At 34.3% G+C, this 18,484-nt stretch overlaps 1 protein-coding gene across 4 annotated transcripts in view; it reads left to right on the top strand.

Annotated features, from left to right (window-relative positions):
- The window catches only part of Med13l (mediator complex subunit 13L), a 305,063-nt gene that overhangs the window by 228,772 nt on the left and 57,807 nt on the right, over positions 1-18,484 (top strand). For all 4 annotated transcript variants that reach the window (XM_046446238.2, XM_046446239.2, XM_058579892.1 and 1 more), the window contains 3 exons: positions 12,139-12,284; positions 14,809-15,003; positions 15,370-15,558. In XM_046446238.2, coding sequence (XP_046302194.1) covers positions 12,139-12,284; positions 14,809-15,003; positions 15,370-15,558 — 530 coding nt within the window. The remainder of the gene's footprint in view (positions 1-12,138; positions 12,285-14,808; positions 15,004-15,369; positions 15,559-18,484) is intronic.

The following is an 18,484-nucleotide window of genomic DNA, read 5'->3' on the forward strand; positions in this document are numbered from 1 at the left end:
TATTTAGCATTTGTATTACATATTGTAAAGTGCCCAGTGACCATTGTCTTTACATAGGCTGTAAGAAAAGCATCTTATGTTTATTTTCTGCTGGTTTTAGCCATCAGATTTATGTTAGAGATAGGGGAGTTGAGATCCTGAGCAATGCTATTGATTGAAGGCTGCACAGTGTTTTGATTAAAGAAAGAGAAAGCCTAGCTTCTAGTGTAGCCCTGTGGCATGAGAAGAGTATGGAAGATAAATACTTGCTGATAACAGCATTCTACCAAATAAGTGTCAGATCCAATTTTATTTCCCCTTTGCTGGAAAACTGTGACCTCCTTTGAGTACTGGTGAGTGAGACATTTTGCAACAGTGCTGAGTATGAAAGGCTGTGCTCTCTGGCGGGCAAATGCCAAATGTTGGAAAGCCTTTAAAGAACTTGCCAAGCCACAGTGAGTGTCAGCTGCTACCTCTGAAATAGAGTATCTCAAAAGGTAAATTTCTTTCTGGCATTGTTTTCTGTAGGCAATATTGTAAAAAATGTAACTGGGACTGTTACAGTGAATAGGGACAACAAGTAATTTCATGATGTTGTATTTTTTCATTTATGTATCAGCTTCTGTGAAATAAATAACACTATTAATTTCTTAGAGTTCTAGGAGAGAGTGAGAATGAAAATAAATCTAATTCTTCCCTTTCTTTTTTTATCATGGTTCATCTCATTCTAAATGTATTTAAAGTAGTTTACATTTAATAAATGGAATGAGGTAGAAAAATCAGATGAGGAAATATGGATAGAAGGAAGAGTAAGTGTTCACATCCATCTGTGATGGAAAGTGCAGCTAGTGGGGTGTGGGGAAGCAACATACCATGCAGACCAAGGCTTCCGAGGAGTCCCAGGACTTGTTAAATAGGCTTGCTTCTCTGCTGCTGTTTGCTTGACTGTAGAGGTGAAGTCCTCCTTGCTGTTGTTTACCTGGTGAATGGTAGCATATTGGAACTCCCATCTGCTTATGCTTTCTTGGCAGGTCACTTCTGCTGGTGAGCTGGGTATGGGAATCTAGGCAGATGTCAGAGGTCTGTCCCTACATTTCTTTCAAGCTGGCAAGAACTTCACTATGACTGCCACTCACGCTCCCCATGGGTGTCAGAATCTGTCATAATGGTTGGATGTTTTTGTTAAACATAAGCAAACATTTCATGATTTTAAGATATACTATAAAAATATATTTTGTAATTTAGGAAGATCCAACATTTTAGTTTAGCAGTAGGGTGCTATGGAGACAGGCTAGTTTATGTTCTTAGTCAGCGACTCAGACAGATCTAGCTGACTCATTTCAGTGCCTGTGAATCCTTTATTATTTTTATTTTTTATTTATTTCTTACATACATGACAATAGTGGAATGCATTACATTCATAAGTATCCATTCACAGCACAATTTTTCGTAATTCTGTATATAAAGTATATTCACAGTATACAGTGCCTAGTTTTTTTTTTCTGTCCATTCATCATTAGGTATTTAATTTTATTAAGAGAATTCTGTAAAAACTTGACAATAACTTAGGCATGAGTTAATATAAGTACCTGTTGGTAACCTGCACATAGAGCTCTATAGACTGGATCTTAGTATTCAGAGTGGATTAAGTTTTTGATATTGAAAACAGAAAACATTGAAGATTATTTTGAATTTAAATATGTTCATCTTCTGTCCTGCCTCAGCAGTATTCTACTGTGGGAAAAGTCCAGACTTCAGGTCTCAGGGCTATGCTGCTACCCTGTGAAATTAAATGAACTTCCTGAAACTTTACTTTCTTCATGGATAAATAAAGAATCAAATAAGTTTTCTTTTGCTTTTTCCTACTAACCTATGGCCTGTTGTGATCCAGGTATGCTGCTGGCATTGTTGGTATACAAGCTTTCATTTAATCCGCCTAGTTTTTAATGAGAAAAATTTATGTGGTTCTCCATCAGTCCCTCTGTATCCCCCACCCTTTATTTCTGTCTTTCAAATGGGGGGACCCTCCCCAACACCTGCAGGAAAAAAAAGGATGAAAGGTTTTGTTTTATGCTTAAAAAAAAAAAATTCCAAGCATGTCTTAAAGTGAGCAGTGAAAGTACGTTGGTTGTTTTGGGTTACCTAATATAAATGTCACTTTAATCTATATATTCTTCCAGCCACACTCCTGTTGAATTTTTAAAGAGCTGTCCAGACTGTGACTAGATAATCTGGCCTAGTTCAATAATCTCAAGGGAGATATTAATAAGATGACTTTCATAAGCCTCAGAGTTTGTGTATGTTCACTTCTGGTTTTTCAAGCACACATACACATCTCTGACTAAAATAGCCTTATGTCTATTTTGGCATCTTTAAACCTTCAAACTCTTCTAGATTTTGAATCAAGGTTACATTGAGTCACAGCCTCTTCTCACTGTTACTTGCTTTTAGTGAGTGAGGTACCCAGGGAGGAGCATTAAGTCCTTTAGTCCACCAAGGCACTGCTTTTGTATTAACACAGGCACACTGCTTCTGCTCTGGCACCACTGCAGGAATAGTAGACTGTGATCTGGAAGAACTAATGTACCATCCAAGTGCCAATTTTACTGCCAGGGAAGGGCAGCAAAGAGCAATCTAATTGTGCTCATTTGTGTGTGTGTGTGTGTGTGTGTATCTGTCTGTACACATGTGTGCATTATATATACATATGGATTACATGTATGTGTGTATGTGTGTGTGTGTATATATATATAGAGAGAGTGTGTGTGTGTGTATGTATATATATATATATATATATATATATAGAGAGAGAGAGAGAGAGAGAGAGAGAGCGCACACTTTTGTATATGTAGGTGAAGTATTCAATGACACAATTTTGAATTTAACAATGTAATTGGTAACTTTTTCATAGGAGGGTGATTATTCATAGTACTCTAATGCTAATTCAATGGTTAGAATAAAGTAAATAAATCTTTCATTTAAAGATATGCATGAGTAACTTTCCCTGGACATTTTAATTGGCCTTTTAATCAGATTTAACTTATAATTTAAAGTGAAGATACATGAAATAGTAAAAGTGTTTCAAAAAATTTTTAAATAATATAAGCAAATCTTATTATTTGGATATTATAATGCCACTCTCTTTTGAAACGGAGGTAAAAGTTAAGGCCTATGGAATAAGAGAAAACAGTATACTTGTGAGCAAAGATCTACATATAGTCTTTGTGAGGGCTGCCAGAATAAACTGAATATTTTTAAGGAAAGGAAACCATAAAGTTAACATTAGAAAATATTCCCAGATGAGAATCTATAAAGAGGCAAATTGCTTCTGGCAAGAGGTTTAGTTAATGACAACTTGGAAAATCTTAAGATGATAAGTTCATAACACAGAAAGCATTTAGATAAAATTATCTAAATGCATTCTGCATTGTGACTCTGTTATCAAAACACTTTTACACCATGAAAAGAACAGGAGTTTATTAATATTCATAATGCATTTTTGAAAGCACATGTAATAGTTGCATTCTGAAAACTCACTCTAAGAAGTGAAAGTATCTTTTTTTTTTAATAATAATTAGAATATTGTATAAGAATAAAATGATCTGGAATACCAGTCCTTCCTTTTTTGCATTTATGCAACTCCTTTCCCACTTACCCCAGTTACAACCCATGCCAATTAAACAGCCTTAAAAGGTGCCTTTTAATAAAATAACTGGAAATTACAAACTTGCTACCTCCTATTAATAACTAGTTCTCACTTTCAAGGTATTCACTGCATTTATCAGTTGTTCTTGCTCGTCCTATCATGGAACTTTCTGAAAAAAAGGTAAACTAATTTTCAGTTTTAACTAAAACTGCATTCATCCATTTGGTGGCTGTTAAGTGCTATGTGTAGTATTCTCTGCTTGGTGCTTGGAATACAGAGGATAGTAGGATAGACATTGTTTCTTCCTTAAGGAGAGACTATCAAAATAAGTTAAATAATTGCGATTATTATAAGCCATATGAAGGAAACAAATTAGACTCATGAATTGATGTAGTAAGAGATAAAGCTGGCAGGATAAAATGGAACCAGATTTCTTTCCCTATTGTAATATAGTTTCAGTTTTACTTACTGGACCTCTGTAAGTAATAGACTTTCAGCTGGTTAGGACAGTAAGATAGATTATATGATATTTTATAAATTATAGGAGAACTTATCTTGCTAGCCCTCCCCTTCTCATGGATTTGGGTCATTTCTTATAGAAATGTGGCATTCTTTACATTGTTTTGGGTACAGAATGATACATGATATCGAATGACAGAGAGGGCCCTGTGGAGGCTGGAGAGGGAGCTCAGAGTGTACCAGCCCTGGGAGCCAGGGCTTCCTGTTCACCTCCCTTCCAGGATGCCCGGGAGGGTTTAGGGTTCTGCTCTGCCTAGCTACTCACTCAACTAGTAGAAGGAATTTCTCTAGTCATTGTCTTTTCATATTTATATAACTCATGATTCCTACTTTAGAGAAATATAAATATGTTATTTAAAACCCTGATGTCTATGAGGCAGGAGCCAGGAAATTTGATTACTCACAATTGATATTGCTATATTTACCAAGGAGTTACTTTTGAAACAAAATATTTCAGTGGCCTTTTTCTTAGTTTGATTCTGAAAGAAACAGATCTTTGATGCTCAGATCAAAGATGAAATATGATAATAAAGCACCTACTGTGAAGGGGTGTAAGCATTAATAAATTTCCCTAAGTCATGTTATATTCAAATAATTTCTTATTTGAAAAAAGCTTAATAAATTGCTGTATGATCACCTCTCTATCAATGGTATTTGTATAGGGCACTTGAAATGACATTCTATGAACAAAAGTAAGCCCAGGTGTTTATTAGTTGTAAAATAATTATCCCAGCATTTGGTTTGCTTTTAAAATCCTTAATATGAATGTGTTCCAATACTATCATTATGTTCTCTGATGTGATTTTTGAAAAACAAAGTTCAGTTGATCTCCATCTCACAGACACATACAGACTTATACTCCTCCTCCTACCTCCTCTTCTCTCCTTCTCTTATTTCCCCCTCTCTCTCCTTTTATTTCTCTTTCTTCCCCTTTCTTTCTGTCATTCTCTCCTCCTACTTTCTTCTTTTCTTTGTCTCTTTCTTCCCCTTTCTCTCCCTCTTTCCCCCTATTTCCCTTTGTTTCAGTATCTTAGAAAGAAAGAACATGATACAGAGAAAGCCTTGTATTTATAAACAAGTTTAGATCCATGGTACCTCTGAGCATGTGGTTCAGGTACCCGAAAAAGAAAGTGATGAGCTCTCTAGGGGCAAAATAAAAAAAGCTGTGGGGGTGACTTTAAATTATGTGGTGAGGTTAGATAGGCCTTGCTGATGTGGTGACATTTAAGAAAAACGTGCAGGAAATAAGAGGGAGAGCTCTAGTGATACCTAGGAAGGAGAGTTCCAAGCAGAAGAACAGCAAGCTTAAATAGTGATTGTGTCATTTTTAAGGGTAGTGGAAAGCTTATTGGGTTAGAATGGAGAGAAGAACAGAGAGACTAATAGGCAGTTTGGTCCGAAAGGTAAGTAGGACAGGGCATTGAGGCTTACTGGGTTTTTGAGTTCACAATTACTATGGTTTAATAATAAATATTAGTGATACTGGTAAGTTACGTCTCTCATTTTGTTTTCCTTCAAATTATGACAGCTTTTCTTGATTGTGTTCTTTTGTATATATTTTAGAATCAGTTTATCTAACCACTTGCTGATATATTGGTAAGAATTGTGTTGACTTTATAGATCAGTTTAGGGGGAGCTCCTGGTTGTTATGATATTACTTCATATCCAAGAATATGTTGAATCTTTTAAAAGATTTTATATCTTCTATTTTATTCTTCAACAGAATATTCTGTAAATTTTTCTGTAGAAGAATAAAATGTCGTGGGCTGGGGATGTGGCTCAAGTGGTAGCACGCTCGCCTGGCGTGCGGGCGGCCCAGGTTCGATCCTCAGCACCACATACAAACAACAGATGTTGTGTCTGCCGAAAACTAAAAAATAAATATTAAAGAAAAAAAAAAAAGAAGAAGAAGAAAATGTCGTTTACTGATTTATTTTCTATGTATCTTACAGTTCTTTTTGCTACTGCTAATGGGGTATATTTTTTCAATTGTTTTGTAAGTATTTTGTTTTAAAGTTGCTGATTTTGCTTCTACCAACCTTATGAACTTTTAAATTATTTTTTAGTGCTGTTAGTCTGGAAATTATCTTCCTAGAGAACTTTAGAGAATTTTATTATCTATACATGTAGTGTTACTTCTTCCATCCTGATTTTTATACCATTTTTTTCTTGTTTTATTGCATTGAATTGGACATCTGAGACAGTGTTGTGTAGAAGACTAAATACCCATGTCTAGTTCCATTTTTTTTAAAGAGGATCCTTCTAAAGTTTGAACAGTCAGCAAGAGAATTACTTTATCAAGTTAGTTCCTTTCAACTCCCAATTTACAGAGAATCATTTTTAATAATTACTGTCTATCTTTTTGAAATTTGATACTTTTTTCTTTATGTATTGAGATAGAGTTTTTGATTTTTTTTTTCTCCTTCATCTGTTACTGCATGGTAGTACAATCGGATTTGCTGATGTTAATCCATCACAGCATTTGTTGAAACAATTTGAATAAGAGAATTGAGCGAGTCTAGGAAGTTTGTGGAACCCTTAGTTGGTGTTGAGATGGATGGATGATTATTTTTTATTATTTTGCAATAGTAGGGATTGAGCTCAGGGGTACTTTACTGCTGAGATACATCCCCACCCTATTATAATTCTTATTTTAAGACAAGGTCTCACTAAGGGGGGGGGGCATTGGCTGCTTTAGGTGGAAGGTGAAACCAGAGAGAGGTGACAGATAGAAGATTGCACAGAATGCAGTTTGTTGGGAACTTACTGGGAGGAAAATGTCTAGGATGGTCATAAGTTCAGTGTATTCCCCCAATTTGAGTCAGAGGGATGGGAACTATATGGTTGGCAGGACAAAAATAACTTTCATTCAAGTCATAATTACCTGATTTATCTCAAGCTCCTATCAAAGAAGTCAGTCAGGCACATTCCTGGCGCTCGGTGCACAAAGGTCTGGTGGTGAAGCTCCACACACTACCTGAAGTAATGGCTTCCTTCATTCACAGTAAGCTGGGGACCTGCCTGGGAAGCCTAGTGGGGTACTCAGGCAGGCGCTACAGTCACTGCCCAGGATGGTTATAGTCAGGTCAGACTGGATTTTATTATTCTCATCCTTCTTTTGTATTGTGTTTATACTTTTTTTTGTTTCTCAACTTCTTGATTTGAATTATTAGACTTTTTCCTCAGCATTTAGGTATGTAAATTATTCTCTTAGTACTGTTTTCTTTCAGATTTTGACATGTATTACTTTGGTTTCATTTAGTTTTAAATATTTTGTGATTTCTGTTGTGATTTCCTCTGTAACCTATGATTTATTTAAGGAGTACATGTTTAGGTTTTCAAACAAAAGGATTTTATTTTAACCTATTTTTAAGCTATTGCTGTCTATCTAAAACATAGTGTTTTAGAGAGTGTGTAATATATATGATATCATCATTTCTTTGAAATTTGAGACTTGTTTGGGGTCCTATTACCCATTCAATTTTAAGAGACCTTTCTTCTGTTCTTGGAAAGAGAATTGGTTCTCTGTTTATGAAAAGCCAACATATATATACATATACACACATGTATATATGTTTCTCATTCTAAACTTTTGTATTCTTAATAGCTTGCTTATTAAATTATGAGGAAAATATATTAAATATTAATTTTAAATCTGTTACTTTCTTCTTAACCTTTTAAAAAAAATCTTCATATATTTTTAAGCTATATGTAATACATTTATGATTGTTTAAATTTCCCGTTGAATTCCTGTTTTTTTTAAATCTGAACTTAAGCTTAAAACATGTTTTATTTATTGTTATTTCTATAAACTAGTATTATTTTCGTTAGGATTCGTGTAACATATGATTTTCTACCTTTTATTTTCATTCTTTTGGATGATTTTACTGAAGCAAATGGAGGAAAGAATGAAGATTATAAGTGAAAGAGGATGAGGATGGGAGCAGCTTCACAAAGAAAAAGAAATATCTAGGACTCTAGGGAGAAAAGTGAGATAGGGTTTAATTGCAAATGTGTTTGAGGTCGGAAAGAAGTTGAGTAATTACCTGAATCAGACTAGACTTGCTGAGTAAAGAGAAAAGAATCATCAGTGTTGAGAAGACCTGTGATACCTTGTCAAGAAGCGTGGCTGGCATTGGGGTTGTAGCTCAGTGGTACAGCATTTACCTAGCATGCAGGAGGCTCTGAGTTTGATCCCCAGCATTGCCACCAAAAAAAAAAAGCAAGGCTCCAATTTTAGTTGGAGTGAACTTATATTGTTTTGATCCTGAATAATCATTTGGTACTATCATCTGTACTACTACAGTAAGGGAAGATAGTAGACTTGATGCAGAGGCTGGTTTAAATTGCATAGTGTGTGTTTATGTTAATGAGAGGATGTATTGTATAGGAGCAAAGCAGTGTTTCTAAAGTAGAAAGTCTTGGATGCACTTTATACACTGTGCTGAGGAGGACCCAAGCTCTGCCCAGCTGTGCTCTGAACTTGTTGGATCCGTTGGCTCATACTCTGCCTTTCCTCTGATCTAGAGGCTGATCTTTTTGATAATCTGTAAAAGACCCTTTCAGTTTTCAAATAATGAGGGTATCTGAAACAGAGTTGAGTGATTAAAAAAGGTTCAAGTTAAAGTGGGTGATTGGTGAAAAGCAGCAAGAATAGATAAGGAATTGGAAATAAAGATTTATCTTCTAACTCTAAAATACCTCTATACATCATCATATGCCTTTAATTATACTTGTAGAGTTCCCTATTTTCACTGTTCATTAAAATCTGATCTCATTTTACCAATATAAAATATCAGTTGGTAGGAATTTAAATGAACAACTGTGTTTATACATGAACTAACTAATGGAAAGAACATTAAATTTGAAGGCTAATCCACTTGTGCCTCTAAATGTGTCATTGGATAAGCTAAACTCTTTAGCTCTATTTTTGTCGTATGTAAAGTAGGAGAAGCTAGTCTTTGTATAAAACCACCTGAATTTGATTTTTAGATAGGTTTTTTAGAACAGAGAAGCATGATTGTTATCTAACTTCATTTTATCAAGATGTGGCATATCTTTTAGATATGTCTATGGACAAGAAAAAGTAAATGGGTGACAACACTCTGGTGAATTTATAACTTGGCAGTTTTCTCCCAACATGTATCACAAGGTGGTGTGATCGTTTTCACTATTTGAAGCAATGCCATGGATAAAGATATTGATGGCTTACTGATCAGATAACCAATATGTTGGATATAGAATCAAAATCAGTGATGATCTTAGCCAAGAGCCAGGTATGACAAGCTGAAGCATCATGAGTTCCTCTAATGGGCCAGCAAGCACATTGCACGAGGACAGAGTCAGATGCTTCCTCTGATCCTCCCTCCATTGCTCTCTGTGTAACGTGGCCACACATTGAACAATACAAAAGAATATTGTAAATTATCTCTCACCTAGTCATGCTCCTTCATTCCCCAAAGCAGCCCAGTGTTATTAGGCTTTTTTAAAGTGAATTGTTCCTGGAAAAAAAAATTATGTCACTAACAAGCAAATTCCTGTGCATGTATTCCCCCCTTTCTCATTTTATAAAAATGAAAGTATATTATTCATATTATTTTGAACCTTGTTTTTTTTTCGTTCTCTTAACAGTTTTTGTTGGGGTTTTTCCATGGTAGTATGATCATTTCCTTTAAAGTGGCTGCACAATATTACTTTGTAGGGATATGCCATAGTTCAGTTAACAGGTCTTCTACTGATGGCTATTTTGGCTGTATTCAGACTACTAAGAGAGGGTTGTAATCAGAAACTGCTCAGTAGTTTTATCTGTGGCATAAATTTTTAGAAGTGGTATTGCTAGGTCAAAGTGGAATTCTACTTCCTAGAATCAGTATTGTCATTTCTGTCTGACCTCTTACTGCATGTTATCACTGGGGGAAAAAAATAGAACTTAATTGCTAGAGAGGGTTTTACTTACTTTCAAATCCAGTAATTCTGTGAGTGTAGTTCTTAGACCTGGAACAGTAGCAGCATTGCTTGAGAAATTGTTAGAAATGCCTCTCCAGCCCACATCACTCTCAATTCTCCTGAATCAGAACCTCTGGGGGCCTGGCGGTCTGTGCTAACAGTTGCTTATTATCTATAAGGAAATTATCAGAGAGATGCAGTAACTTGCCAGAAAGTATACAGTTATTGATGGCCTCTGGTACATTTGTATTATGACTTGCCATTTTTCTTTTTTCTTTTAGTTGTCTCTTTTAAACTTTTTTAAGAGTTGTCAATATTAAAAATAGGTACTTGCATCATTCTTTGTATTTACTAGTTGATAGCTAAATGTTGGTTGAGTTTATTTTCACACACAGGTTAGAATAATAGAGAACATATTCTGTAGCTACATTCTATGTCTGGAACTCCCACCAGCTTCTTTAAATTAAGTTACTGAATACACAGGATACTGGGATAGAAAAGGATGAGTCATTTCAAATCCTTGGCTAAAATTTATAGCTAAAAGATTAGCCAGTCCACAATCAGTAAAACTGTATTTTGGTTCTATTATATACTATACATGTTGAGTGTTGGAAATATTGTGTTTCTAGTGTCATTATCATAAAGGAAGAACATTTTTACTATTAATATTGTTTGATTCCTATGTACCTTTAGGTTATGTGCAAATTTTCCTCACATGCTGAACTTGAAACTTCGAAGTATGGTGTCAAAGATTTAAACCCCTGCCTCTCCCCACCAATTTTAGCTACTATATTGCTTGGCTATACTGAATACCCATACCAAGACTGCATGTGTCCTATTGATGAAATTTCACATTATTCTAGTAAAACCAAAAAAGTCAGTATTTCAACATATGTATCAAAGAAGAATATGTATATATCATTGTGTGATAGGGTGATATTCTTATCACTTTCATTTCACATTTTCTTTAAAGCGTTATTATTTTACATTAAAAATAAAACTTAAAGATGAGTAGTACTCAGAATATACTTTATGATATATTAAAGAACTTTTAAACAGAAAAAACTTCTTAGAGATGATTTTTTAAAATGGTGGTTTCCTGGCCTTGTTTAGTAATGTGATTTTGGTTTATCGGGCAAGTGCTCCTATGAGCTATTTTGAGGAATGGGGATTTGTTATGCCTGGCCGAGGGCCAAAGTTAACAAGTTTGAAGGAATGTGCTACTATAGTAGTATTGAAATTCTTTTTCTCTACTAAACTCCCCCCTTTTTTTTTTTAATCAGTTTTTAGCTCATTGTGTAGAAAACAGAAGTGGAATGCTTCAATAATTTTTTGGTGATCAGAAGTGAATTGTAAACATTTACTATAATAAAATTACCAGTTTCTTTAGATACCGATTACCTTAACAATTGTATATTAGGAAATTATATACAACAGCGTTCTTAATTTCTGTTTTTATATCAACAGTTTTAACCTTATTATAATGTTGTAAACTTGCAAATTTTATGTTATTGTTCTGTTTTACCAAAGGCCAACTGTTTTGTCATTATCCCTAGAATCAGTTAAGAGCCAGTTCAGACATCTCAGGAGTTTGCCTTTTTATCTTGTTCATGAGTCATTGTGTATAAGCCTTTTAAATTTAGTTTTCTCACATAATTTGACTTAACACAGTTTTAACTACCTTCCATGTACTAGACATGAAAGGTAGAAAATGTTTGATTTTTCCTGATCTTTGTTTATAGTTGACATAGGAGTTAGATTTTATGCAAATCATACTGCACAGTAATCTTGGAAAGATCAGAATGCAACATATCTAAATTATCAGATTTGTCTGGCAGCTTTAGTTTAGTTTGTGAACAAGTTATTATTTTCTTATATTATCAGTACATAATCAAATAGAAATTTATGTGTTGTCCACAGTTGACAAGAGGTCAACTTTGTGCTGGATGGCTGGTAAAGTAGAACTGTATCTCCTCTGTAGTTTCTGTTTCTAGCACCTGTTTTCTACCAAAATTTAAAGTTTAACTTCTAACTTTTTCCTTTTTTAGTGAACATTTGTCCTGTGCATTTACATTTTTTCTTCATGGAGAAAGTAATGTATGCACAAGTGTGGAGATTGCCCAACATCAGCCAATTTATTTGATCAGTGAGGAACATATACACATGGCTCAGTCTTCACCTGCACCATTTCAAGGTAAGCAATCAGTGATGTTCCTGCTCTCTATGGTGTCTCCCCCCGCCCCCACCCCCCACTGGCGTGCCCACCACCAGGCCATCAAGTGGATAGCCATCTTGCCCCAGAAGGCTTTGCAGGTGGAGGTGTTATCTTAAATGGGCATTTGAAAGGTAAGCACAAGGGTCAGTTATTGAAGAAAAAAGGAACAACTTAGTTTCACAAGTAAGTATTATTAGTAGCTTTTTGTGGAAGCATATCATATATATAACACGGTCTTATGTGAAGTTGTAATAAAGAATATGAGGTAGAGAATTTCACAACAAAATAAATCAATAAGTATTTGAGAAATATAATCCAATGAGTATTGACAACTTTTGTAAATGAAAAGGTTTCATCTCTGTGTTTGTTAACAAAGTTACAGTAATATAATGACTTAGTAAAGATTACTGTTAAACTTGGTATGTAAAATTTCAACCAAAAGTAAAATTTCTAGAGTTGATATACAGGGTGTAGTTTCTTCAGTTAGTATCTTCATTATTTTCTTTAATTGTAGGGCTACACTGTTAATAAGTTTTTGGTTAATAATTTTACTTAGTTCATTCGTATTTTCATTAATTCTCAGCCTGAGCACCTAGATATCCTAAAATAGCTTTATGTCCTTTTCATTGACTGAACATTCTAAATCTTTATTTTTGTCTTTGCAATTCAGAATTTTCTATTAGTAATAGTTTTAAAGTGTTACAATATTAGGTTGAGCCATATGGAAAAATCTTTTGATTCAGTATTAATATATTATTACTAGAGATATCTGTTTGAAATAGGCTTATTAGATCAATATAATTTTTAAAACACTGATATTTAAACTGACTTGACTAAAATATTTTAATCACTATAGCAGCCTAAAAAGAGTATTTAGCTTTCATATTTTATTTTTTTGTTTTTTACATACTATTCTGACCTATTTTGACAAATGAATCTGTTTCTTGCCCTAAAGTTAATTAAGCCTTTTTAAAAAATATACATCGGAACATTGAATTCTCATTTATTCATGTCCCAATTATTATCGATAGCCCACCGAAACACACATGTACTTTATCCTTCTGTAAATTGTTTTTTTATGTATGAATTACAATAAAATTTAAAACAATCCAGTTCTCAAAATGTACACTTATAAGTTATGTAATATATGCTATTATGGATTGTCAGACTTAGTTAAATACTATGGGTTCTTGAGTATGAAGTCGCAGAGGATAATCTGTCTTCTTATACTTTATTAGTCAAAATAAAAGAATTTATTTATTATAATAACAGAAGGAATTGCTAATCATGAGAGAAGTGACTTTTAATCTTGTAAGTGGGGAAAGATCATATTAGGAATGCCAGGTCTCTATTGACCAGTAATTTTAAATCTTTGTTGTTTGTTAATATTCAAATCATAGAAAACTTCTGAGAGACATTTTCCTGCTTAGTTCCTATGATGGTTGGTGTAGAAGGTGCTGCCTTATATATAATTATGCTGAACATAATTATACAAATTAATATGAAAATTTCCTAGTAGACTAATGCAAAAAATAAATAAAAGGCTCTTTATATATATAATATTTACCTTTAGTTTATTTATTTTTATGTGGTGTTGAGGATTGAACCCAGGGTCTCACACTTGCTAGGCGAGTGCTCTAATCTCTCATGACTAATACTCCACTCCTGATTTATGTGACGTATCACCAGACTGTTAAGGGAAAAAAACAACAAAAAGGACATGTCAATAACTATGCTTATTTAAAAAAATAAAACTTAGGATTAAAATAATAGTAATTTTTATACCCTGAAAAGTATTTTGGGGGGGGGTTAAATACCCTGGGGCTAGGAACTGACTGGGTTACTCACAGTAACATGTCAACTATATTTTCATGTCTAACTCAGTGAAAATAACAGTAAGATAAAAAACCTAACGAAAATGGAAGGACTTTGAGTTCCTTATTTTGAATTAAATAAAATTTTCATGTTTTTAAGTTGTTTCAGACCTCCAAAATAGTCATATAACTAAAATTATAGTGAACATTATACTTCAAGCTCTGAATATTAAACCTTTTCTGTCATTAGAAGTTTTATTTATATATTCTTCACTGATTACCACAGATATTTAAGAAGTCTCAGTAACCACAGAGTGTTCAGTTGGTGGATTTAGGGCATTATATATTGAATAGTTTTCTTCTGTTATGGAAGATTCAGTATTCACATTGTATAGGTCATTATCAAATGTGTATGTGCTTTAATATTCAGATAGTTTACATATATTATGTGTTGATAGACTTGATAGTATAATATGATGCCTGATTTTCCTCAAAAATAAATAAGTTTGAGAGGCATATAAAAATAAATACCAAAATAAGAAATCTTTAAAAGTCATACTTTAAAAGAAATAAAATGCAATGTACATTAAGTGGTATTGTGCTTTATCCTAAAATTACAATGTATGCAGCATCACACATAAGCAGAATTTCTCTTCTAATGTGTAGCTTGTTCTCTTCTCCCTGCATAGTTCTGGTGAGTCCATATGGCTTAAATGGCACGCTAACAGGCCAAGCATATAAAATGTCAGACCCAGCCACCCGCAAATTGATTGAGGAATGGCAATATTTCTACCCGATGGTGCTAAAAAAGAAAGAGGAATTGAAAGAGGAAGAAGAGTTGGGATATGATGATGATTTCCCCGTGGCAGTAGAAGTAATTGTTGGTAAGAGAAAATATTTTGCCCAAAGAACTTTATTCTATCTTCTTCATCTTCCTTAATTTAAAAGATAATCATTTAGGTTCATCAGGAACAATCTGTAATTTTTCCATCTTATTTTTTATTCTCCTGACACAGTGGTATGTGCCGAGTAGTTATCTTGCCTGAAGCAACCATGGTCCCTGTATTCCAAATGTTATTATCATCAGGTTGGAGTGCATGTTCAAACAGCTATTAACTTTGGAAAGAATGAAACATATCACTTTTGTTAGCACTTCAGTTTCCCATTGAACTTTGAACCCAACCCCAGGAATTGTGAATTTGACTTTCCTGTGTGAACTCTTTCTCAGGCCTCACTCTGTTCCCTTACAGGTGGTGTTCGGATGGTCTACCCTTCAGCTTTTGTATTGATCTCTCAGAATGACATCCCAGTTCCTCAGAGTGTTGCCACTGCTGGAGGCCATATTACAGTTGGGCAGCCGGGGCTTGGTAGTGTGAAGGACCCAAGTAACTGTGGGATGCCTCTGACCCCTCCCACCTCTCCAGAGCAGGCCATCACAGGTGAGTGTGATTGAGCAGTCTCCTGGGTAGAAGAGATCCCAGAAAGGCACTAGCTCCCTTGCCATGGAACACGTGAACACCACCGAGAAATTCCAGGTGGAAGAGGTGGAGGTAAGAGAGTATTTAGGGATTTTACAACATGGAGAAGAAAAACTTGAAACAGAATATTTTAAGTTTCAGGATTTTAGTTGTGCATATATTAATTGTATCTTTAACTGAATAGTTTGATTGTTGCTCCTACTTTCTGTACACACATCTATATCTTTGCCCAGATGGCCATGCTAACCAAGGACATGTCTTGGACATTTCTCTTTCTGTTATAATATTTTCTATTGTAAAGTTAGCGTATCACCTCAGAGTTCTGACCTTTGTCCTGTCAGTTGTATGTTTCATTATTAATAAATATTAATTACATATGAAAAAATTTGATAGTTTGAAACGTCTTCCATCATTGTTTAAATTGGGAACATTTTTGCTTTCTTTGTTCAGTAGTGTATTTCTTATATTAACTTTTTTTATTTTTGTAGTGACCTCATTTTAATTGGAAATTTGGTCACTAAGGAAAGTATACTTATCATACTTGAGCTGAAATAGGATTATTTATGGGCATCTAATGTGGACCATGATGGCAGGAACATCAGAGTAAATGAAATCTTGGCTTCTAAACTTTGAAAACAAATATTCAAACACTATATATGCCTACATGGTAATTGCTGAATTTGCTACATAGTGAGCATTCAGTAAATGTCTGTGGTTAGTGAATATATTTAGGGAAAGCCCTAGAGTTTGTAATTTTTGTCCTCTCATACATTTTTCAAGGTGAATGTATTTAATTCTCATACTTATTCTGAACCTCAGTTTCCTTTTCTGTTTAAAACATGCTTTACAGGATTGTTAGAAGTATTAAGTAGGGTACATGAAAGTACTTTTAAATAATATAGAAGTATACAAATGGAAAGTTCAGAATATTTAAAGCAGTACTTAGAATTGCAGTTGCAGCACATGTTATTAAATTGCTTGGAAGTAATTATGCAGATACCATGTGGGAGACAGAAATGGACAACATGTAGTCTCCGCTCCCCTCCTCCCTTTTAATTTATGTTTTAGTTTATAAAGGCCCATTTGTTTGCTGAGGTGGTGGGGAAAAAATTTTGCATTTGGCCCTTTGTTTCTGCATGTTCTTCACCTGTGGGTTCGATCAGTAGCAGACTGAAAATACTCAAGCAAAAACAGTTGTGTCTGTACTGAACACATACCGGCTTTCTTCCCTTTGTCAGTATTCTCTAAACAATAATGTGTAACAATTATTTACATAGCAATTACATTGCATTTGGCATTTTAAGTGATCTAGAAATTATTTAAGTGTGTGAGTTATGTGCAAACACTACTTCATTTTAATAATTTTAATAAACTTAATAATGTGCAATTATTAAATTATCAGTTTTTTGTTTATCTGTTTGTCAGGTGTTTAGTGAAATTGTATTCAACTAGAATTGATGTGTATATGTTGCCTTGACCTGATTAGTTCAGAACTCTAAATTTCACAGTTCAAAAAGAAGAGGGTTTGTTTATGGTGGGTTTCATTGTGGGCTTCATAACTCTAAATCTTCAAATTCCTTCCCTCCCAATTTTTTTGTATGGTATTATGGCTGGCCTTGGAGAAATAAAAGGTTCTGATACCCTTTTTTTGGGCGGGGGTACTAGGTATTGAACTCAGGGGCACTCGGCCATTGGGACACATTCCCAGTCCTATTTTATATTTTTATTTTTGAGAAAGGATCTCACTGAGTTGCTTAGTGCCTCACTAAGTTGCTGAGGCTGGCTTTGAACTCATGGTCCTCCTGTTTCAGCCTCTGATATCCTTTGACTAAAATGAATTTGCCCCTTATTTTGAAGTAACAGTATGTTGAAAATATAAATTAGGACCATCAAGAAGAATCCTAGTCACTCTAACATTAAACATTGCTGTGTTTTCCTAGATACAGGACAGAATGGATTATTTTACCCCTTAAAATGGCCGAGGGTCTCCTAGATTAGCAGGGATATAAGAGGGCCAAATGGTTGGTGAAATCACTCATGCCTTATCTGGATAGGTGCACCCACTTGCCTCTTGTGTTTGATATATGGAGGTAATTGGAGGTAACAACATTCAATGTGCAGTTACCAGCTTGTAGTACAGCCTTAAGTCTATGTAAGATAGCACCCACAGTTCAGTATGGTTATTAAGTGCTACTGAAAAGCACTAACCCAGCTTTAATCAGAAGAGTCTCTGTTGCTTGTTTTCCTCTGCCTCTCCTTTTGGGGTCATAAATTACTCCCTCATGAACTGTGGGAATGTAGCTTCTTTAGCTGCTTTATAGATGTGTAGGGATGAGGACTTTTATCTTCTTCTGTTTCTTCAGTTGCCTAGTTTGTGTAATAGGCATGAAAACCAATTATAAAATTGAAATGAATTCTATTGCACAATGAACCAAGGCAAAAAAACTTTAAAGGTAGCAATGAAAGACCAAATTTGTTGTCTCCTTTAATTGATCTCACTTAATATAATGTAATATAACAGTACTTTTTTGGGGTTTAATTCTTTAGAATGTAAACATTTAGGTTTGGTTTTGTTTTTAAAAGCAGAGCCAGGCCTGACCATTCAGCCCTGAGTAATGGTTGTGTTGCATTGATGCAAAGAATATTTAGTTTGTGTTATAAGATTGCATCTTTCTTTTTCAAATAGGAGTGGAGATTTTCCAGAGTGCTTAAATACACTGTTTTGGTGAAGATGTTTTGTATCATTGTTCTATTGAGACTAAAACCCACAATATATTTATTTAATCAAGTGAAAGTAATTAAATCATAATTTAACATTAGAAATTGACTTTACTATTTGTCTTTTATGAGGCAGAAGTAGTAAAATACTCACACAGTACTTATATCA

The sequence above is a fragment of the Marmota monax genome, unplaced genomic scaffold, assembly GCF_021218885.2.
Source record: "Marmota monax isolate L192 unplaced genomic scaffold, Marmota_monax_Labrador192_F-V1.1 WCK01_AAM20220418_F8-fsc00092, whole genome shotgun sequence".
Classification (NCBI taxonomy): domain Eukaryota; kingdom Metazoa; phylum Chordata; class Mammalia; order Rodentia; family Sciuridae; genus Marmota; species Marmota monax.